At 38.2% G+C, this 23,728-nt stretch overlaps 3 protein-coding genes across 8 annotated transcripts in view; 2 read left to right on the forward strand and 1 right to left on the reverse strand.

The window, feature by feature from the left end:
- Window positions 1–2,665: 2,665 nt before the first annotated feature.
- dusp19b (dual specificity phosphatase 19b) lies at window positions 2,666–6,144 on the forward strand. The gene is made up of 5 exons (XM_053629617.1): window positions 2,666–2,676; window positions 2,944–3,164; window positions 3,282–3,328; window positions 3,649–3,801; window positions 5,188–6,144. Exons 2-5 carry the CDS (start codon window positions 2,945–2,947, stop codon window positions 5,368–5,370), a joined length of 603 nt encoding a protein of 200 aa, XP_053485592.1. The 5' UTR covers window positions 2,666–2,676; window position 2,944; the 3' UTR covers window positions 5,371–6,144.
- pnp5a (purine nucleoside phosphorylase 5a) lies at window positions 6,094–11,097 on the reverse strand. The gene is made up of 6 exons (XM_053629605.1): window positions 10,892–11,097; window positions 9,608–9,777; window positions 9,165–9,268; window positions 8,096–8,271; window positions 7,542–7,732; window positions 6,094–6,933 (listed from the first exon to the last, which is right to left on the reverse strand). Exons 1-6 carry the CDS (start codon window positions 10,912–10,914, stop codon window positions 6,719–6,721), a joined length of 879 nt encoding a protein of 292 aa, XP_053485580.1. The 5' UTR covers window positions 10,915–11,097; the 3' UTR covers window positions 6,094–6,718.
- Window positions 11,098–22,409: 11,312 nt separating this feature from the next.
- Window positions 22,410–23,728, forward strand: part of kcnj10a (potassium inwardly rectifying channel subfamily J member 10a) — a 30,792-nt gene continuing 29,473 nt past the window's right edge. For 2 of the 6 annotated variants that reach the window (XR_008386338.1, XR_008386339.1), the window contains exon 1: window positions 22,411–23,130. The gene's annotated coding sequence lies outside the window, so the exon portion shown is untranslated. Of the gene's footprint in view, window positions 23,131–23,728 lie in introns of all 6 variants that reach the window. The other 4 variants (XM_053629600.1, XM_053629602.1, XM_053629599.1 and 1 more) reach the window with 4 other exon arrangements.

Here is a 23,728-nt window from a genome sequence, read left to right on the forward strand (position 1 = left end):
TAAAAATGCACTTGCTGGAGAAGCAAATACATTGCAATAGGCTGAAAGTGTATGTTATTGCAGTGTGTATGGTATGATTTCTGCAGGGAACAACAAACTAAGTACTTTTGATAAGAATGGCAGTTATTCCAGACAGTTCCAGCTGTCACTGATCGAATGTTCATGCAACACGCGTGTCTGTGAAAAGGTGAAATGACTGCATGCTTAAATGTGGATGCAGACATAAACATAAAGAAAATAAATGGATGAATGCATATTTCATTGCCAAAATTCATGATCTTATAAAAGCCATGCAGATATGCTGTTAATTCTGTTTTGTTAAAGCTGGTGCCTGTATTGTGTTGTCTGTGCTCTTGTCAAAAGGCAAAACCTGAATTTTATGTATTCAGAAATGTCTTTTTTCAATAAATACATTTTTAAAATACAATTGTTGTGTTGGTTTATGGTTAGCATGGAAATACAAGAGTTATGGATGGATGGATTGCTTGGATGGATGGGTTGGATTTGATGAATGATTGGAATGGTTGTTTAAGGAAAACCATCCTCTGATCCAACGACGGTATCCAACGGCATGGCAGAAGGCTTCTTACGTGTTACTGTCTTTCCTTTATGTGATCTATCAACATCTGAATTAACAAAATTACTAGAAACAATCATTTCAGGGTAGATCATAATAAATTCAAATGTAACAATTTATTAACCAGGTAATTCCAACAATAATTCTTAATCTAATTCAAAAGATAATAAGCAGTGATCAATAACATAAAAACATCAAATAAAACACAAACGAGAATTAGAAAGGTTTACCTGGCAATGAAACTACACACAACAATTGTGCAGAAGATCTGTCTACAGATTCCCTGAATCTTTGGCCAGATCTAAATACCCAGATACTCTGTAGGTCCACCAAATAGTGTTGTTTGTTATTATAATTGGAATCTGGGCCCACTACTCAGGGGGTCAGTTGGCATTTGTGATTGAATGGATCTTCGAAGTCTCTGGAGGGATGTACTTATTTACATACAGGCGGTGATTTATGTGAGGGACCTGGGGAAGGTATGCCTTCAACGGCATGCGCTATATATAATATTTTTTTTTACATTTCTAGATCTTAATTGTGGTTTGGACTGCTGCTGAGAGAATGAGACCATTTTTCCAGACACACTGAGAATGATAGTCAACTCCTTATTCACATTAAACATACTATCTAATGTATATAGACATTGGGTGAGTTCAAGGTGATCTCGACACAGAGAGAGAAGGTTGGGGTGGGGGAGAGAAGGAAGCAATGTAGAAGAACAGTAATGAGGCGTGATCCTCCAGTCTCCACTCAGTGTGATTTTATCTCGGATAAATAAGATACTAATTCTGGGGAAGAGAGTTCAAATGTTAATTTTTGTAAGAGTCCTTTGTCCTCAGAGAGCAGGTTTCTCCAGGTTCAGACATCTTGGCACCAACCTTACAGTTGTATGGATTTGATAGATGGATAGTTTGGATTTGACAGATGGATTGAATGGGTAAATAGTTTGGATTTGCTGTATTGGGATGAATGAATGGATGGATTGGATTTGATTGATGGATTTTATGGGTGAATAGTTTGGATTTGATGGATAGATTGATTTGATGGATTGAATTTTGTGGATGATCGGATTGGATGTATGTAAGTATGAATGGGGTGGACTGGATTTGGTGGATGGGTGGATCAGGATGGATAGATTCAATTTGATGGATGGCTGTATTGGAATAGATTGGAATGGATGGATTTGATGGATAGATAGATAGATGGATGGATAGATTAGATTTGATGGATGGACTAAGATGGATAGATTGGATTTGATGGATGGTTTAGGATAGATAGATTGTATTTGATGGATGGATTAGGATAGATGGATTGGATTTGATGGATGGATTAGGATAGATAGATTGTATTTGATGGATGGATTAGGATAGATAGATTGTACTTGATGGATGGATTAAAATGGATAGATTGGATTTGATGGATGGATTAGGATGGATAGATTGGATTTGATGGATGGATGGAAAGGCTTCATACTTGAGTGTGTGTGTGTGTGTGTGTGTGTGTGTGTGTGTGGCATCACTTATAGATATGTCAACAAGAGTAAATAAATAAAATACTAAACGAGTATGACTCTTATGACTCAGTGGCAACACCTGTACTCTCTACAAGTTTATTCATCATATGTAGCCCACCTCAGTATACTTACTTCAGTCTCTAGATGGCCTTTACTGATGACTGAATGGAAATGTACATGCTGGCAAATAATACATGTCGAGTGTATTTACATCCCTAATAAGCAAGTCAGAGGAAAAGGTGGTGAGGAAAACATTCTTGAGAAGACTTGAGGAAAAAACCTTGAGAGGAGCCAGATTCAAAAAGGAAACCAGTCCTCTTCCGGGTTACACCAGATACTAGGATTATAAATTACTCTTCTACAAGTAAATACTATGTATATCATTATGTTTACAGCAGACGTTTTTAGGTCTATTGAGTGATAGAATATGCAACTTAATGCTTATTAGATCACCATACCCATACAATTACTAAGGTGTTTTTTTAATTGTAGGTCTTTTATTTTGACATGTAACCTAATTTTTTGTCTCGCTTCTGTGCTCATGAGTTCAGCAGCAGATTGATGGAGTGAAAACAAGGCTACGGTAAAGCAGTGGGTAATATTGCCATAGTAACAGCATCGTCTCCGATTGGTGGATCTCCAATACTAAAAATACTGTAACTAGTTACAGAGGAAATAAGGTCGTCTTCCCCTTAAACGCACTCTTATTAGTGTGCTTGGGTTTACATCCGGGAATCTGTGTATTAGAAGAACAGAACATCCGATAAACTCGCGTTTAAATAATAATAATAATTCTTTTAAAAGGCAGCTCGTGGTCGTGAATATAAAAAAGCAACGTTATTTATTACAGCATGCAATCCCTCTCGCACGAGCTGCAGAATTTCTCTAGAGCGCGCCTCAAAAAACAGAACACGCGAATCACTACGGCTACCGGGAAGGTCCTTGTGGAAACGCGAAGCGGCGATGATGGTTATGTAGTAGAAGCAGCAGAGGAGAGCGCCACCTGCGGGTTTGTCCAAGATCTGAGTTTGGACCTTCAAGTGGGCGTCATTACACCCTTTCTCCTGCTCTGTGAGAGAGATACTGTTATTCAAACCACAGAAAACTTACTAATGGCTATATAACCTGAATTAAATGTAATGGTTTTGTTTATTGTTTAGTAAATGGGGTTACTGGTTTTCTTCACAGCCTCACAGGACGCCGCCAGTGACACTGAGACTTTGAGAAAATTCAAGGTTGTTACATATTTTATTTTATTGTATTTTATTTAGTCACTACAGGCATGAGAAACAATCCACCAAATGTGGAGCTGCGACAAGCTTTAGTCTCTATACACCTACAGAGAGCTGTGGGGATTAGTGACGCTTTAGACAAAAACATCCCCCAAATGTATTAATGTAAATGGGTTTTTTAAAAAACTCAGTAATTTCTGGAATAGAACAAAAATGACATGAAAATGGAACGTTGTAAATTAGATATTGTGCATTAATGTCCATCAATGGAGGATTCTTATTTACCTGAATTAGTTACTTTATTTCACGAATTCTGGTTGCAGGTAACTCATGTATTAAACGTTGCCTGTGGAGTGGAGAACGCCTTCCCTGAGCACTTTATCTATAAAACCGTTCCTATGATGGATCTGCCAGAGACAGAGCTCACCTCCTACCTCCCACAGTGCTTTGAGTTCATTGACGAGGCCAAAAAACAGGTGTGTGACTGGATTATTGTACTTCTCCTCGTGTTGTTTCAGTGGTATTTTTAATAATTTGTAAACATAAAAGAACTGAACACTTAGCTATAGGGATCAATCAATGAATATATTCGAGGTAACTCTCATCTTAACTATGGGGATTAGTGAATATTAAACATCCGAACACTTAAGTATGGGGATTAGTACATATAAAACAGCTAAACACAACTCTTAAGAATGGGGATTGATAAATATATAAAAAAGCTAAACACTTAGCCATTGGGATTATTAAATATTTTTAAAAAGCTAAACACTTAGCCATTGGGATTATTAAATATTTTTAAAAAGTTCAACACTTGGCCATTTGGAGTATTAAATATAAAAAAAGCTAAACATGTAACTATTGGGATTAATAAATATCCATCCGTTTATCTGCTGCTTATCCTGCAAGGGTTGCACGAAGCCTGGAGGGGACTCAGGTCACACCCTGGATGGGGTGCCAAACCATTGCAGGACACAATCACACAAACTATAGCCAATTTGGAAATGCCAATCAGCCTGCAACACATGTTTTGGGCCTGGGAGGAGGAAACCAAAGTACCTGGAGGAAACTCCCCTAAGCACAGGGTGGGAATTGAAAACCCAACCTCAGAGGTGTAAGGCAAACGTGCTAACCACTAAGCCACCGTGCCCCCTGATTAGTAAATATAAAAAAGCTAAACACTAAACTATTGGGATTAGTAAATATAAAAAAGGTAAACACGAAACTATTGGGATTAGTAACTATTAAAAAACTTAAATGCTTATTTTAGATAGTGATATTAGTAAATATTAAAAAAAGCTAAATTCTTATTTTAGCTATTGGGATTAATAAATCCAGAAGAGCTCATTGTTTGCCTCACTTATTGGGATTAGTATATACTAAAGATCTAAGCATGTATTAGCTGTGAGGATTGGTAAATATAGAAGATCAAAACATATTAACTATGAGGATTAATACATATAAAAGAGCAAAATGCTTTTTTGTGGGGATTAGTACATACAAATGAGCCAAATACTTGTCTAGGCTATGGGGATTAGTGCATATAAAGATCTAAACACATTAGCTGTAGGGATGAATATATATAACAGAGCTGAGCACTTACATTAGCTGTGGAGATTAGTACATATAAATGAGCAAAATACTTATCTTAGCCATGGAGATTAGTGAATATAAAATAGCTAAACACTTATCCGGAGAGTAGAGTTAGCTATGGGGATTGGCTATTGCTAAGGTTAGGATTTGTCTATGTTATAGCAGATGAGTGTTTCAGAGATTTAATAAAGTTCTGCAAGGCATAACCACATGTACTGTCTACACACACACACACACGGAGGATGATTTCTTTCTTCTCTCTGTTTCAGGATGGAGTTGTGTTGCTCCACTGTAATGCGGGCGTGTCCCGCTCTGCCTCTATTGCCATTGCTTATCTAATGGCGAAGGAGAAGATTCCGTTTGAGGACGCGTTTAACCGAGTCAGATCAGCTCGTCCTTCAATACGGCCAAATGCTGGCTTCCTCGTTCAGCTCACGGAGTATCACCCATGATTCATCACCAACACTTAGTACTGCAGCTCATCATGCACTGTGGACATTTCAAATTCAGCACTCCTATTTAAATGTCTGTAAACTGCAGCAAGCTGAAACTACATAGTAAAGACAACTGTGGATCTGCTTGTTTTTGATGTTACAATTTCAGATACAGATTTGACGTAAAATAACTCAACAACTTAATGCAAAGATTTACATTTTAGTCACTTTTGAAACCACATTAGTTGTAGAAGGCTTTATGTTCCAGCGTTCTTTACTTAACAAGGACACAAGACAACATTTACTGTGATGTGGGGAAAAATAAAACTGAGCTTTGCAAAAAAAAGAAGTGCTCACAATGATGGACACTGAGCTTTGAGCAAATTTGTGAACGAATTGGTTTTGAAACAAGGAAATGATGTGGACCTGATTGAAAAACCATAGACATTTTGAGAATGATAAAGTATTACATTAAACATTTAACACACTATGCTGAGGTTACTAAATTAAGAAAATCTTTACTTTTTAGGGGACTTTGTCTACTTTGTAGAACACGAGTAAATGTTTAAAAAGAAGTTTTCGCAGACAGTTGGAAGAAAAGGGGGGGATCCTTCTGCGAGATTGAAAGACTTCAGTCACAAAATACAACTTTCTACAAAAGATTCATGCAAGATAGAGCATTATGGGTAAGTGAAAGTGGTCACACATTGGAGAAAGGCCAAAAAAAAGTTACTTCTGCAATAAGGTGTCTATCTTTATTATAGAAATGCGGTCCTACCTGCTGCAACCAAGTAAATAGTGGTTTTAATGACTTATCCAGCCTGACCGTTAAAGGCTAGTTACATAAACCACATTTACATTGTTTCATGCCAGTTCTGTTTAATGCAAAAACACAATAAACATGACTGAAGCATATAATAATAAATATACAATGTTAGAAAAAGGGACACATGAACAATCTATACATCTACTGTACAGCATAGGGCTTTCATAAAGCAATCAACAGTGTACTTAAAATTTTAATAATTAGGACATATACATAATCATTAATGGTTTAAGATACATTTCTACATAGCTACAATGACAGGTTGTGTTTTCTAATCTAAAGGAATGTACATGACTAAAGGTGTTCACTAATAAATATGAATGATAACCGTGCACTTCGGGAGAATTAAGAAAGAAGAAAAAGGAAAACAGGAAATGCACCGAACATTGCACCTACAGTATAGAAACACACAAACATGCAGCACAGCACTAAACATAAGTATGATGGCTCAGTTTGGATGCGTTGAATGTATCACAGTGCTGAAAATGATTGTCTTCAAGCTCAGCTTTGCTTTTCAGTGGTCTCGGATTCAAGTTTTGTTTAGGAATAGTTATTGTGCCCAATGCGCGTGACCATGGTGGACACCATCCTCTCCAGCTGCTCTGCCCTCTGTTTGCCCGTCTCAAGAACTTCCTCATGGTTGGCTTTCTCCTCGCTGTCGTAATCCATCACAGCCCGATTGGTTATCAGAGACAGAGCGAAGACGCGCATTCCACAGTGACGTGCCACGATCACTTCGTGAACCGTGCTCATTCCTGAGAGGGGAGAAAGGAAGTTCATATATTGCAGGGTGGTCACTTCTGTACACCCCATTAATCTAGGATTTCTAAAGCAGGGCTAATTATAACATTTTATAACCTCTAACATTTATAACTAAAGAGCAGAGAAAGAAGTATTGGATTATAATCAAATCCTTTTGGGGAAGTTAATGTGAGTGTCCGGACTGATCAAAATATCAATATTCTCTCTTACAAGATGATATGGTAAGCTGAGAAATACGAGTTAATAACAAATGTGACACCCAAATGTTATTACATCGTAAAAATATAAGAGCCAATCATGTTACGATATGCAAACAGACACTAGTTTACCAGGGAGACTTGGTCTAGATCTTTCTAATTGGCATATTCCTAGGATCTGGATTTCCTAAAGGCTCAAAAGTAGGTGTTTCTGTGCTCTTTTCTGGAACAGTCTAGTCAAACACGAGATCATTTAAGGTTGAAACATGGCCTTCCACACAAATCTTAAGAGGCTTTGGATTAGGTCTTTATAGGATTTAAACTCTAATGTGTGTTTGATTCAACACAACTTGAAGTGGGAAAAGCTTCCAATGGTACTTCATCAGTTCTAGCAGGATACTCACCAACAGCATCAGCTCCCAGTTTGTGCAGCATGCGACACTCAGCGATGGTCTCGAACGAGGGTCCCCCGAGCACACAGTAGACCCCCTCCCTGAGGAAATCACCGTAACCCAACTCAATGCCCACGTCCATGGCCAGCTGCTGCAGCTCGCGGTCATACGCGTCAGACATGCAGGGAAAACGCACACCGAACCTGGAGAACACACACTCTCGTTATTACTAAACACCTTCCTTACATATCTACTTTAGAAATAAACTATGATCCCAAAGCCCAGTGTTGCCTGTGATCAGAAATATGCAAAGCCTCATAATGCATTTTTTCTTGTTTTGCTATTTATTTTATTAACACATGTTTTTTTTTCCTCCAATAAAAGTATAATGTTGTTGTTTAAAGGAGAAGCACAGGGCGGGCATATGAAAACTTTATGAAATATCTATACAAAAAAAAAAATTTAAAAAAGGGGAAAAAAAGATACAATTTACTCACATTGTAGCTGTTAATAATTTAATAATGAAATAAACTTTGCTGAAATGCTTCATTTTCAAGCACACACACCTTTCGTCATTAGGTCCCATCAGTGGGTTGTTGCCGGCGAATCCAGGCATGTTCAGATGGTCTTTGATGATCATGATGTCTCCCACCTTGAAGTCCTGATTGAGGCCTCCTGCAGCATTGGTCAGGATCACCGTCTCTACACCGAGCAGCTTAAATATCCGCATGGGCAGAGTGATCTAGTACGGCAAAACCTGCCAATTATTACACTGTGTAGACAGGAAGACTTCATACACACTGCTGTAGCCACGACTCAGAACAGTACCACAGCACAAACACATCTACACCTCAGAGTAAACTCTAAACTGTGGACAGGTCAAGTACTACTGAATTACACTCAAGAACTCCTTGAACAACCATAATGCACATTTAATTTGGCTTTGAGTAAACAATTAGTGTTTTCCATGATCTTCCGAAACAACTATTTGTCTGAAGGCACTACAATGGATTTCTTAAATCAAATGATTCTTCTATAGTGGTCATGAGAAGGTCAATAAATTTTAAATAAAACAAATGCTTTAACGTCACCCTGAACCTTATCTATTTTTATGATTAAATCCATTTTGGGCAGTTCTTTCAAGTTAGGAGATTGATCAGTATGTAATGCAACTGGGCATTTCCAATTTGTGTATTCATAAAATCTCAATTTTTTTTTCCCAATGACAATAAAAGTTTAGGGACTTGCATGTCATTTTCTGTTATCTAGAGCCATTTATGTGGTACAGCAATTGAGAAATGTAACAAAAAGCTTTGCATGCCATTACAGTGCTACTGTCCAAAGCAATTTACAAAAGAAATTCAACCGGTAGAAGTTAAGTGATATAAACATCCTTGAAGGCCTTACAGCGGTCATAGCCTGGAAGACAAAAGCCCTTGTTTGGTCAACTAAATGCAAATAAAAATAATTAAAATAAATAACAAAACACAAGTCAATTGGTGTTCTGCATAAAATTCCCATACAGTGTAGCCACACAGCCTGAGAAGATGGGATCTGATTAATTCTATTATGTGACTGACCTTTTATGGCTTAAAAAAAAAAAAAAAAAAAATTGGTATTATGGGATGTTTGTACCTTTTGGATGGGGTATCCCTCATAGAGATGGAAGCGGCCTTGCATGCAGACACATGGCCTCCCTTTCAGAGTCCCAAACACAAGCCGTCCAGCGTGTCCATGCACTGGTTAAAACAAGATAAGCGTCAGCACCGATGAATGATGTAGTCATGATTAAGGTGCGATTCAATCCTACAGGTTCAAAAACACACCATTTGTTCAAGAATGTCTTCTTTACATGAGGTCACTTATTAGAAGGCTTGCTTTTGTCAAATAATCTGCCAGGACACAAACACACACAACTTTCATACATCCCATAAACCAAGCACAATACAAACAACAGGAAGTTAGTTTGTATTTTCCCATGAGACAAGGCCATAAAAGCTGCATAAACAGCTGTTCAAGTGTAAAGTGTTAAGCAGAGTGCAGAACATCCGAGTGTGTAAACATGCACTCAAACTAACCTGTACTCTGGGGGAAGTTGGGAATGTCTCTGTAGTTGAAGACCACCTGATCTTTCAGCATGTCCGCCAATCCACCCAGACCTGAGCCACAAACGATGCCCACCAGTGGGCGCACGGCAGTCTGAGCCAGCAGCCAGTCAGCTGTAGCCCTGCAATCCTCATAGCTGTACCTGAACACACAACACATATGTGACTTAGTGTGACCAGAATGACTCAGAGTGCATGTGCACACAAACAAGTCTTTCTCTGCCACACACACACACCTCTCTCGCATTCCATGATTCACAACAGTCATGCATCCCAAGGACCAGAAAGATCATACAGAAACCTGACCACCGACATGCACTCTCACAGAAAATCTTAAATGCTAAAAGAGGATCACAGTCACATGCAGCCATTCTGACACCTGTTCCAAACTTTCTCAGTTATTCAGGGCGAGGATCTCCCCTTGCTGACCGACTAAAATAACTCCACTGTGGCCTTAATAGACATGAGGCAGAAGTACAGTAGCCTTTTTAAAGGGGTGATATAATACCCCCTGACATCTGGACTCTTTGCAGCTATCAGCTACTATGGACAGCAATCATATGAAGCAGCTTGTCAGTGATTTAAACGCATTAAAGCGTGTCAACCAGTCAAAAAGTGCAATCAAAGGTTTGAGTGTGTGCATGTGTGTGAGATTGTAATAAGTAACATGAGCTTGTGTCCACTGTGACTCTAATGATGCAAATGGAATAGGAAAGGAAACTGTAAGTACTGAGTTAAGGTGTGCATACATGTATGAATGTGTGTATTTGATACCCTTTGATGTACGGGTATCCCATCCAGAGCGTGCCCCAGCCTCTTACCCAGTGTTACCGGGATAGGCTCTGGATCCAGAATAACCCTGACCAGGATAATGCAGATACTGAAGATAATGATGAGGATTATTTGAGCACCATCATCTACCATCAAAGCTTGTTAGTAATGTATTGTTGTTACAAGCCTAACTAACTGATCATTTGAATTCTATAGATTTAATCTAGCTCAAAAACAAGCAGAAAAATAAACTTGGATCGAACATGCAAAATATATATAACGCAAAATATCTACATAAATTATAAAGTGGACATATGGCAAGCATGGGTGACACGTGGGCACGCGCGTGCGCGCACATCCCGTGGTTATAAGAACACAGACTGGATTACAGTGTGTATCCTCAGTAAATTAAAAATAATAAATATACATATAAAACATCAACGTGTCTCTGAACTGGTACAGGAGAATCCGAGAGTGGTTTCTTACCCGGTGTGACTCTCAGGAAACATGTCTGTAATTTGCGCCCTTTAAAAAAAAAACGGTGAAAGTAGAGGATTTGTAAAATAGGACAGTGACTCCGACTCCAAATGTAAACAAAACAGCCTTATATATAAATAACAAGACTACAAACTCAAAGCAAAATGTTAAACAGAAGTTCAAACACGAAATCAAACTTATAGTCAGCGTTTATCATTCTAATCAGGACACGTTTGCCGTTGGTTTATTTATAGAGACATCACAGACACCCCGCCCACACTATGACGACATTCACGCGCGACTGCCACACCTTCTGACGTCATTTAAATCCTGTGGCCTTACAGTATGTTTGTCACTACAAATGTTCAACTCATCCCAAGTCATAAACCCCACCTCGTTAAAAGACTAACTGTAACCTTTTCTGAAGACTTTCCTCGTGTACCCCACAAGCACACACAGCATTTTTATCTAAATGTAGTCATATAGGCCTACTACTGTATCAACAAATTCCAGCGGAGGGAAATAACAAAGCACACACACTTCACAAACACGTCATGTTTTTGTATTAAGTCTAGTGTGAAGTCTACTTCACTTGGGTGTTTCTTTCACCTAATACTCATAAATAATTTTACTCTCATTTCTACTCACTACATTTTCAAACATTACCACATTTCTCTTTAATTGTATATTCCGCGTAAGGTGATGTTTTAGCATCAGACAGATTAATGTTAACAAATGTGGCATAAAGAATTAGACCTCATACCTTTTACTGTAATCTATCTACTGCTATAGCTTGTATAGTCATGATCAGCTACCACTGGAGAGATTATTCAGGGATCAAACTGATGTTGGCCCAAGGTATATTTTGGGTGGCTAGGTAGGTCCTCCCTATAAAACTTTGTGCCAAAGTATGCCAGCATTGTCAATGGTGGACTTTCATGCCAAACTTCGCAACAATGGGCTAACATTCAAATATTTAAAGGATGCTGAAAGTCTGTTGGCCGTGGTCGCACAGTGTTAGGTCACTGTTGGCACCCAGTGATGACCCAACTCTGGTCCAGTGTCAGCCTGCTACATGGGTAGTAACAAAGCTGTTGTTATTTAGCCTACTTTTTTTTTTTTGTATGTTCCTTGGTGAAAGAGGCATTAATTTACCATCAGCAACTAAAATCAGTCTGTGATTTGAGGCAGGAGTACTTTTACTTTCATACTTTAAGTAAATGTAAGAGTTTATACATTTTTTCTATGTTAACTTGAATGAAGAAATCAAAGCTATACTTTAACTTTTACCAGAAGATTTATTTGAGTAAATTCAATACTTTTACAACATCTATTTTACCACATCGGTCACCTCAGTTTTCCAGAGCAATTTTTGTTCTCTTGGCTCTCTTACTTAGAATGATCCACCCCTTCCCCACCTTTACTGAACCCCTGTTAATATGATAAGAGAGCAGCTTTACTCTTCTGGTGTATTTTTGGTAAGTAAAAGCACAACAGATTTATTTAACTTGATTTGATTTGATTTGATTTGACTGTGGCCTCTTAATGGGATTTATGGCATGTGGAGGTCACACCAGGACCAAAAGTTGAAGCATGCGACTTGTGAGTGGGTTACAATTACTGATAGATACATAAGAAAAGCACACAGGACAAACTTATTTACTGTACAGTTCTATCAAACTCGGATATAAATGAGTCACTTCTATAACCTTTCAGTTTGAAAGCGTGTTTGTGGTTGCCTCATTTCAGGAGCGTTTTGAAAATGATACAAATGATTTACGTACTCACTGAACAACCAGGATATTTTGGCTCAGGGTTTGGCTTGTAGACACCACTGATGCTCTGGGGTGAAAGGGGTGATACTTTTCACCTTTGTAGAACTATTGCACAACATTTTTAAAAACAGACGTTGTCACAAAGCAACTTTACAGAAATGTGGAAACGAAACCCTCCCTGAGACAACACGAGGAAGAAAACTTGAGAGGAAGCAAACTGCTCTTGGATAACTGTATGGTCATATAATCTACATCCCATAATATTCTGTCAATCTTAAACCACATTTTAAAAGAGGACTTCCTCTTTCATGATTCCTCCATCCAAGCTGGCTGAATTGTGTTTTGTAGTGTGAAGAAACTGTTTATTAACAGCAATCACTGACATGATATATCAGTAACCCTGAATTACCGGTAACCATGTTATCAGTAATGGGATGTAATGTTTACTCACACATTGTATACAACTCACCTCTACTCACTTCCTCTAGTCATCATTTATGGGAAAGTTGTGTACCATTATTACAGGCATTCAGTGGGAATTACTCATCCTAATATTGCATGGTGCCTTGTTTACAAAGCATAAGCACTTCTTTTACCTACACATTCACCATGTTTCACATACGCCACACCGTTATCGTTAGTTTGCAAGGCCTACTGAACTTATCATGTGATATTTACAAGCACACTTGTAGTGGCACTCCTCACTGCGGGCTTTGTATATCAGCAGGTGATTTTGTGCCAAGGTTGGGGCTGTTTATTTAGTCATTGTGGAATGTTTTGCACCATTCAAGGCTGAGTGATGGAAAAGGGGTCATCATACAGTCCTAGTAAAGCTGACCAACACGCCTACAGCTTGACCAATGGTACAGCTGTGATGTCGCTGCTGGAGCAAGCTTGTTGTTTTTCTTTACAGTTTAAGGTCCAATACAACAATACAAAATGTTCCCAGAATGACAAAGCTCTATCTGCACCACACCTTCTCTCTGTCTGTCTGGGAATTAAAAGTAATACAAAATGGTATATACAGATAAAGTGTAGTGCATAGTACAGTAAATAAATCCAGATTTACCCTAAATCTATAACATACAGGGTAACAAATACACAAAGGACATAATACAGTAGTTTGCATTAAATGTAGGTCCTCTGTATGTAGATGTCCAGTACACTGCAGCATTACTTGCGCTGAATCTCACACACAAACATCACACACAGCACAAGGGGCTGAATTTGTTAAAGCATTAACAAAACCTCATATACAGTTGGAGATCAAGCTCTCAGAAAAGTAAAACCATCTGATAAGATCACATGCTCAGTCACGAGTGTTAAAGCTAAGCCTCTCAAGCAATAATAAAAAAAAAACCAACAACCTGAAAATATGTACAGTAACAGTCCAGTCTGAGTTCTGTACAGCAGATCTGAGTTTTTCAGCAGTACATAAGATTTACTAATAGACCTTAATGTACAGCACTCAGAAAAGATCCTTGCTGTGACTAAACACAAATGCTGAATAAATGTGTAAGCAAATTCAATGGAAAATTGTAAATAGATAACACGAGATACTGTGGTGGTGGAGGGTGCTGCAGATTTCCCACCCTCGCTTACCCTCATGTGATCACTCACTGAAGAATTATCATACAAATCGTTTTATTAACTATGTGTGACAAGGCAGGACTGAGGGGATGGAATTATAAGACACGTGCAACTACTTTATGTTTTACATTTGTCTCACACTTCCAGGGTTGGAGGTTCGAATCCTGCCTCTGCCCTGTGTGCACGGGGTTTGCATGTTCACCCCATGCTTCGGTGTTTTCGTCTCCCAGTCCAAAGACATGCATTGTGGGCTGATTGGCATTTCCAAATTGTCTGTAGTGTGTGAATAAGGGTGTGTGTGATTGTGCCCTGCAATGTCCAAGGTGTCCCAAGTTCCCTGGGATAGGCTCCATGCTCCCCTGCAACCCTGAGGTCCTCATAAATGCAGATTGAGTCAACGCTGAAATAATGATTACCTATATACACCTTTTACTTTTTTGATATCATGCAGCAGCAAAGCGACACTGAAAACAAAGTAAACACAGCTTCTAGTTGGAGCAAGTCCTCCATGTGGATCAAAATATGGTGTTTTATTTCAATTAGCTAATTTTGAAGGAAGTGGAACAAGGAGCAATTGACAGTAGAAAAATGTCAAGCAAGATAGTGATATTGCAATAACACCAAAGAAGAAATAAAGACCAGCAAAGTGTTTTAAAACACAGTGAGTACAATGATGCAATATTTGGAGAGCAAACAGTTTAATGTAATTAGACCCCCCTGTAACTTCCACTGCTGGTTTGATCTTGAGCTTAGTTTACTGTCTGTCTGGAGTGTCCCATGTTCTCCCCGTGTTCAAGTGTTTTCCGTTGGGTTTTCCGGTTTCCTCCCCCTTCCCAAAAACACACTGATAGATGGATTGGCTAATCTAAATTTCCCTTTGAATTAGTGTGTGCATAGCACCCTGTGATGGACTGACATGCCATCCAGAGTGTATTTTTGCCCTATTCCCAGGGCATAGACTCCAGATCCACAGTGACCCTGACGAAGGATAAAGATAAGTGATTTGGCAGGGAAGTCAAAATGTCCCAGTGCTTCATCATGTTTGTCAAACAAGTCACACACACATCTGGACAAATGGTTCCACGCTCTGTTATCCTGGACACAAAAGGTGAAATCCAGTGTTATGATAAATTACATTTGTCCAGGTGTGCAACCTATTGCCACGGTGCAATAAGTCACTGATGTTGGTGGATTTAAATAACATTATGTCTGGGGAACTTATGAGTACATAAAATCTAAAATCTATAAAGAATATATAAATACAAAATACATTTATGTATGTGGTATTTTTTATGACCTTATGTATATGAATATTTGATATATGTTTTTTTGGTCAAACAGTTAATAAGCTTAATCAAATAAAGACAATGTTTCAGTAAGGAAAAAGAATACTAAGCACTATCATTTTGTTAGATAAAATAAAAAATAAAAACCAATATTTAAATAATTTCAGCACACACATTGGCTACCCATGGGATCCCTGTTTAGCAAACACAATAACCTTGTTCATTTAATTGTAATTGTTCTATGTGGGCTTATGTAAGCATTTTAGTTAAAGAATAAAGCATGAGGCTGCATTTACAGTAGGTTGACAGAGGATTCATTTTTGCGCGACTCTCAATGCAAGCAGAGGATGCGACAGTGGTGTAAATTGTCTGATGTGTCTATTATTAAACACAGCTTTGGGAATGTATCCATCTGTGTGTGAGAGACACAGAGAAAATGAAGCTCTGTTTGAGTGTGTACATGTGTAAATGTTTGAGGTGAAAGGGATACTGATAGCCTGACATTCTCTGGTCATATTTATTCAGAGAGAAACAACAACAGTTTAGAGCAGAGAGATAATGACAAAGGTGCTGCAGATTTACATTCTTTTTAGTGTTAAATACAGCTGGTGAATATAGGGTAAATTAATGAATACAATTAAAAATAAAATGGGTAATCTCTAATGGTTAATTTCTCATAAATATTCAAATTTTCTCAAGCAGTGTTTTGTTAATTAAATTAAATTACAATTAAGCACACCTCCTTCTACTGTCAGGTGATTTTGTGTGTTGTATTATTATTTCAAACATTGACAGGTTCTCTTATTATTATGCATTCATTTAGATTTATTTGATATTTGTTTATAGATTTAGAGAAATAATTGTTTTTTGTTTACAAAAGCCTGATGACCATGTATTTTGAGTTCCCCCATATTTTCACCCCTGTTTTTGGGTGAAACCCATTTGCCCAAATATCACACGACAGCTATCGACTGGAGAGGATGAAGACTAACATATGCTTCCACCAAGACATGTGGAGCCAGCCAACTGCAACTTTTCAAATGACTGCAATATGCTGTGTCACAGGACAGTGTAACACACTCAAAGGAAATAGCTATCTACTCTCTTCTGCGTACTTACATTCACAGACACCCATGTGATTGCCTAGCCTTGCTGTGATTGACAGGGGAGAGAGAGAGAGAGAGCATGCCATCACTCCCACCCAGAGAGCACAGATCATTGTGCTCTCTTAACGCCATGTATGGCTGTGGCATTGTCCGCTCCAAATCCCAGACTTCCATTTCAATAATTTGGCAGATGCTTTAATTTAAATCGATCTACAAGTGAAACTGAATCAAATGCAATCACATAGCTACGAGAGTCACAACCTTCTAGTCTACACAGAAATTCTGAAATTACGCAGAAAAAAATTTCAGTCAATATTTAATTTCTTATTCTTTCATGATAATATGTCTCTGTGTATAATGTCTCATGTATAATATGCCTCCTCGCTCTGGCCTCTTTATAAAGGTTATGTAACTCCAGCAGAGTCAGCACCAGGCTGGCCAAGAGTTGGTAAACATTTACAATAGAGCGCAACTACATGCTGTCAGACAAGCACAGGCCTCTGACCACTATTAACCAACAAGTCCATGTTGACTCTTCTGTGTGACTTTACCCCATACATGCGGAAGTCTGGAGTGCCAAACTCTATTTGAATGGTGAAACCTTCCTGAGTTACCCTTTCATAATCAGCCTTCCTTACATAATCATCCCTCTGGGCAGCTGAAAGAAGAATGGAGAAATATTGCCTCAGCACGTTGCTCATGCCAACACACTCCGTTTATCAGTGTTAACTCCATGTGTACTGAGACGATTTTACAATCTGGACTGTGTAATGCAAACGAATGTAATAATGTACAGTGTGAGTTTTCACACTGTTAGAGCCTGTGGTTGAGAATCAGAGCGGTCCTTTCCTAAATACAGTAGCAAGTGCTGCTGAGTGGAATATCAATAAACATAATATTCAGAAAACACTTTCAGTGAACAACTATGTAAATATGGGTAACGTCTATCAAATGAAAATTGCAGTATGTATTGTATTTAGCCAGGGACACTGCAATTTTAAAATTTGGTTACAGTGGTGGAAAACTTTCGATAGATGAGTTAGAGTTTCAAAGGGAATTTGTACAAGCATTTTGAGGTTTTTTTCCACCCACAAGTATGGTTTCCCTTGTATAATGAAATATTTTCTATTAAACCCTCCTGACAGACCCTCACCATTGAGTGACCCGTGATTTTAGCAAAATGGGTTATTTTCTTTTAGCTAAAAATAGATGTGATTTGTAGCAGGAAAAATTTGAAAAAGGTAGTCTGTTTGCCTTATTCAGACATAGGCTATGAGATGGTGTGTTAAAATATGAAATCCAAGCCAGGAGCAGTAACAGGAAATAGAGAAGGGTACAATAAAAAAGGGAGGTGATTGGAATGACACTGTTTATTTACGATCGGAGGGAGTTGAACTGGGAAACACAGTTTATGGCATTTTATATTTCATATAATCTTCTAGAAAACACTTTAAGACCTTTCCTACCCTTTCACCCATCAGCGTTAACGGATAACTAAATCACCCTCTGATGTTATGCAACCTACAATTTCTGCAAGTCATTGTATGCCATAGAGAGGGTATTGACCCAGACAAGTTCTGAAAAAAACCCAAACAAATAAACAAACAATGCACTGTCTTAATTTATTCATGGTACTGCTTTTATAATAGTTGGCACTGGATAACTATTCTGTTTAACAACTTCATAACAGATTTACCCTAACTGTAAATATCTACATGATAATCATACATCAAGGTGGAATTAATAACAGTGATTTACCAGTGGTGTGACAATTAGGTCATTATGTTCTTTATAGCCAATGCATACACACACACACACACACACACACATTCATGGACATGTAAATTAAAGGCTGTGTTTGAACATGTGTGAGAGAGATTAAAATGAAACAGAGAGAGAGAGAGAGAGGTGAATGTGTAATATCGTGTAGCTGCAAGGCAAATCACAAGTTTATGTATTTTAATGTGCTTGTTCGAATAGCTTACCATTTCTAGAGTAACAGCTCATTCACAGGGACTCATAGAGAGAATGATCCACATAATCTAAGTCTAATAATAAATGGATTTTAAACAATGGACAAAAATCCATGTCTTCCACAGTAACACTATTGAGTCTCTGCTGCCATCATGTGGAGACTTTTCTATCAAAACCATTGGGGTTTTTTTCCCCCCTTCATTCAAAAGTTCACCTCTATACCATGTCTGACAAACATACAGCTATTTTATTTGATCATATTATCACACATTCATCTTCAGTAACCACTTGAATAAATGAACTGCTACAGTTCAATTTAATTATATTCCCTTCTATTTATTTTATTTTTTATTTTGTACAATTGGCATGGATAAAAATATTAACAATATTAAAAACAATTGCAGGCCCCTTTAAATTTTTATTTACTTATTTTTCCCCTTCAGTTTATTACAGATTTGTGTTGTATGTATTTGTATGTATCTTATGTATTTGATATATACTATGTAAAGCGAACTTGAGCTCTGGAAAGGCACTATATAAATAAATTTATTCTTCTTCTTCTATTGCAGAATGGATATTTTATTAGTTGCACAGATGCCCTTGCACACGCAATTATAACTACACAGATGGCTTGCTACTGTAAATGCTCGAAGTGATACCTGATTAACAAATCAAATTAAGTTATGGCAGCTATCATGTATATAAGGAGAGTTTAGCGACAAAAACCCCAGTTTTAAAGTTTTGTTTTTAAATACTCTTTTGCCAGATTGCAGTGTCTTCTCAGAAGGTTCTGCTCCCGAAGTATGCATTCACGTTGACTTTATCCCTCAGGCCTCCAAGGGTTCATCCAATAAATGCCACTTTAGCTGATACGGTACTGAAACTGTCAAGCAGTCAAGAGGATTCTCCAAAAGGAGGTTTATAGAACTAGGCATGCGGCAGACTTAATATGATGTGATATATGTGTATAAACATATACACCTGCTATACAGGTGTTGCAAAAATGGAAAGCCAAGCTGATCAAGACAGGAAATAAAGAGCAGACACGATGTAAACACACAGTGTTAGCAGGGAAGCAGGTGTCGTCCCTCCGTAAATCAACGTGAAGACGCCGCAGCAAAGGGTTTAGCAGTGACTGATTTAAATGCAGGAAGGATAAGCCTTCTGTGAGTGTGTGGTGTATGATAGATTGAAAAGAGAGTACACAGATTCAACATCACTGGACTGTAAGCCTCAGAATAAAGAATGTACTGATTACACCAATAAGACCAGAGTTGTCTTGGAGACCCATTGAATCAGAACTGCATGAAACTTGGGTGAGGTGCTCCCTGAGACAGAGAGCGGCCTCTGCCAACTGGATCACACACACACACACACACACACACACACACACACACACACACACCATCTGTTTAGAGACCATTTATCTTCTTTGGTCAACAGAAAACAAAATGTCCTCAGTGTCTTTAAGCTTTTCATTCATAGACATGGTCTAAAAAAATCTTGAATGAAAGTTCCCCTTCTGTGCTGTGCTGTGCTGTGTGTGTGTGTGTGAGATGCAGTACAAAAGTCTGGCACCTCAGTTTGAAGTGCACCTTGTGTTTTGCTGAGTGTGCATGAATGAGTGTGTGTGAGATGTACTTGTCCTTTTTTAAAGAGCCTGGGAAGTGTGTGTGTGTGTGTGTGTGTGTGTGTGTGTGTGTGTGTGTGTGTGTGTGTAGACAAACTTCAGAGAAAGGGGTTGCTAAAACAGCAAAACCGATCCAGAATATCAACAGCTCGATGCAGGGGATGCCTGAGAGAGAGAGGGGTCCATGTGCCGGATAAACCAATGATATACAAAGGCAGAGAAAAGGGTAAACAAAGAAAGGGAAGGAGAGAGAGGGAAGGCCTCTTCCGACCGAGCTGTGTCAAGCCAAGAACTGCTCTGACCTCTATATTTTCTTCCTCCATGGTCTCTCCCCATCCTTTCTTCTCCTGTGTGTGCCAGAGTTACATCCCCTCCTTTGTAACTCCAGCATCCTCTGATGACCCAGTCACGCTAAAGTTCACCACCCATTAGCTGTTTCGTCCATCTCTAACACATCTAACAGAACTAGCTAACGGTTTTATTTAGGTTACTTTCTAACCTGGCCGTGTTGGATGTGGAGCCAGTTTAACACACCGAGCGCTAAAGAAAAAAAGAGTCAGTAGGCCTAAAGATATCTAAAACCATGCTCGCTAAGTGTGATTTCCTCAGACAAGTTTGTGGATAGTTACATGCCATAGCGAAATTGGACATAAGCCTGATCAATTCAATTTGTAATCAGATATCAGCTGTCAAAAAGTCTGCGATGCTCCTCCACCATCCCATCATCATCAAAACAGAAATGAGTGCCTACATACATTGTACAGATGACAGCAGACATTTTATTTCAGGTTTAAATGATCTAATAATACAACATTTATTCAACAGACCAGAACTGATTAAATGAATTAAGGATTATTTCCCCACCGATGTTAACATGGACAGAGAACAGCTGAGTGAAGAGACAACTATGAGGCTTGTGTTTAAATGTCATGAGTGACTTTTACCTCAGCAGAAGGAACCTGATGTGGATGAACTCCTTTCCCATAGAATCCTTTAACATTTGGCAGTACTGTTGTTTGGATGTTGAATTTTGGGGGTTTCCTTGTGGGTGAGGTATATGCAACGGAAAAGCATATTTCACTTCATTTTTCATTTCCTTCAAATGTCTAAGACGGCTTATTTCATACAGACCTCCCTGTATTATTTTAACCTTTAGCCACCAAAAATGATCCTGAATACTAGTAGGTATACAAGAACGCCATTTCAAACACTGCCAAAGGATGAAGCAGGTGGGCGGGGCCTGGAGATGAATAAACGGGTCTGGCACATGGGCGGGGCCTGGACAGGAACGCGCGGATCTGACAGGTGGGCGGGGCCTGGGTGCACCACGCAGATGGTGTTGTTTTACATATTTAAAAATTAAAATATGAGCTTCTGTCCCAGTCTGAAGCTTGCTTCAACACCTCTCCCTGCAAAGAATTTTAAACGCCCCGTTTAAGTTTTATTTTAATGATTGTCTTTTCTGTAAGGCAATTAAATGTGTATTATTATTATTATTATTATTATTATTATTATTATTGTTGTTGTTGTTGTTGTTGTTGTTGTTGTTGTTAATATAATTATTAGTTGTATTTGAAACATCACACAGTTTTAGAGCATCCACTTATATTTGCATTATTATATAATTTATTATATTTTAAGCAATTTATCTATCTATATATCTATATATAATTCAATTCAGGATAATCAAATTTATGAGCATCATGATCCATCAGTAAGAGACACAGATACAAATAGGCTAAAATACAATCAAATTTATGATTCACTATATAAGAAAAAAAGAAAATTAAACTATGAATGTAGGCTACTTGGGTCCGGTAGATAAAATAAAATAAAATAAAATAAAATAAACAATAATAATAATTTATTAATAATAAATTTTATATATATAATTTTATTTTCTTTTATTTATTCAGAAAATAAACGTGTATCTCTTTCGATTGGGATTAAATACCAACAAACTCCTCATAAATACATGAATGAACATGGTGAACTTAATTACCTTAAATGCATACACTTTATACAATTCTTCCGCTCTTTCTTCTTTTATAGATATGAACTTTGTTTTCCGAAAAAGACAGACAGACAGAAAGAAAGAAAGAAAGAAAGAAAGAAAATCTGAGTGGAAGTGATTCAGCATCACTATTCACTATTACTACAGTGTCCGCACACATCATGCTGATTTACAGAGTCGCATTTCAGCTTATGTAAATTTACATGAAAAGTATACGGAGGCTGAATATTCAAGGACCTTCAACAAGTACAACAGCTCCATTCAGAGTGACCAGTGGGAGAGAGAGAGAGAGAGAGGGAGAGAGAGAGAGAGAGAGAGAGAGAGAGAGAATTAATGAGTAGAAAAGGTGCTGAGACGGAGAAAACAGGACGGATTTCCATCTCCAATTTGAAACAGTTTAGAGCCGGAAACAAACTTCCCGAGAAGTTCAGAGAGAGAGAGAGAGAGACAGAGAGAGAGAGAGAGAGAGAGAGAGACAGAGAGAGAGAGAGAGAGAGAGAGAGAGACTCGGTGCATAATAAATCCGTATCATCCTCCAACCAGCAGCGGCAGCGACTGACACTCGGCTCTGACTCCATCCACTTACCAAACTTCTGAAAAAGTTTTTCTACATGAGTTTTTCTAAACGAGTTTTCTAATTTACGATGGTTGATAACAGAAGATGAAGAAGAAGCGTTAATGTTGTCCTAAAGTGGCTTTTGTTTTGCAGCCTGTGTGGACATGTTGTCTCTGTCAGCACTGCTCGGCCTCAAACTGTGCACAGATGTCTCTTCACCCTGACAAGCTGGAGTAGAAACAAACAAACAAACAAACAAACAAACAACAAAACAGTTTACGCCTTCACAAAACTGCGATCAAGTCTTAAATTGTAAGGTAAGGGGAAAAAAAACCCTCCAGATATCTGATCAATATGGATGTTGCACCTGCTGTATAAATGATGGTCAGTGTATTGTAATAGATTTTTTTGATATTGATGGATTGAGGGTAAGTAGTTTTAATGATAAATGAAAACGTACAAAATAATAATGACTGCAAACCTATGAGGAAATGGTTCAAGCCGGAGTTTGGGTTACAGTCTGTGTGGCGGTCCACATGCTCTCCTTGTGCTCTTGTGGGTTTCCTCTGGGTTCTCTGGTCTCCTTCCGCTGTCCAAAAACATGCAGATTCATGGATTGGTTACAATAAATTGTCCCTATAGGTATGAATGAGTGTGTGAATGTCTGTGCGCATGGAGTCCTCCGATGTGTCCAGTGTCGTCGAGATAGGCTCTGGACCCTGACCAGGATAAAGTGGTTACTGAAGATGAATGAATGAATGATACAATGGTGATTGTGATATAAATTGATTCAAGAACAAATCACCAAAGCTCTATCACTGGGGTTTAAACTTTCATGTAGCTAAGGATCTCTTTAACTGAAAAATAAATTCCACTGATCTCTTTAGTACAGATTTATTTAATGTTTATTTTATT

This window comes from Ictalurus furcatus, chromosome 7, assembly GCF_023375685.1.
Source record: "Ictalurus furcatus strain D&B chromosome 7, Billie_1.0, whole genome shotgun sequence".
NCBI lineage: Eukaryota > Metazoa > Chordata > Actinopteri > Siluriformes > Ictaluridae > Ictalurus > Ictalurus furcatus.

Bases quoted from the DNA above. Each gene is read 5' to 3' on its own strand.
- dusp19b (XM_053629617.1), top strand. From the start codon at position 2,945: ATGCAATCCCTCTCGCACGAGCTGCAGAATTTCTCTAGAGCGCGCCTC. The intron at 3,329-3,648 runs GTTGTTACATAT...TTCTGGTTGCAG, and splicing joins AGACTTTGAGAAAATTCAAG to GTAACTCATGTATTAAACGT. The intron at 3,802-5,187 runs GTGTGTGACTGG...TCTCTGTTTCAG, and splicing joins TTGACGAGGCCAAAAAACAG to GATGGAGTTGTGTTGCTCCA.
- pnp5a (XM_053629605.1), bottom strand. From the start codon at position 10,914: ATGTTTCCTGAGAGTCACACCGG. The intron at 7,733-8,095 runs GTGTGTGTGCTT...TGTGTTCTCCAG, and splicing joins ATGGGACCTAATGACGAAAG to GTTCGGTGTGCGTTTTCCCT. The intron at 6,934-7,541 runs GTGAGTATCCTG...CTCCCCTCTCAG, and splicing joins ACTGGGAGCTGATGCTGTTG to GAATGAGCACGGTTCACGAA.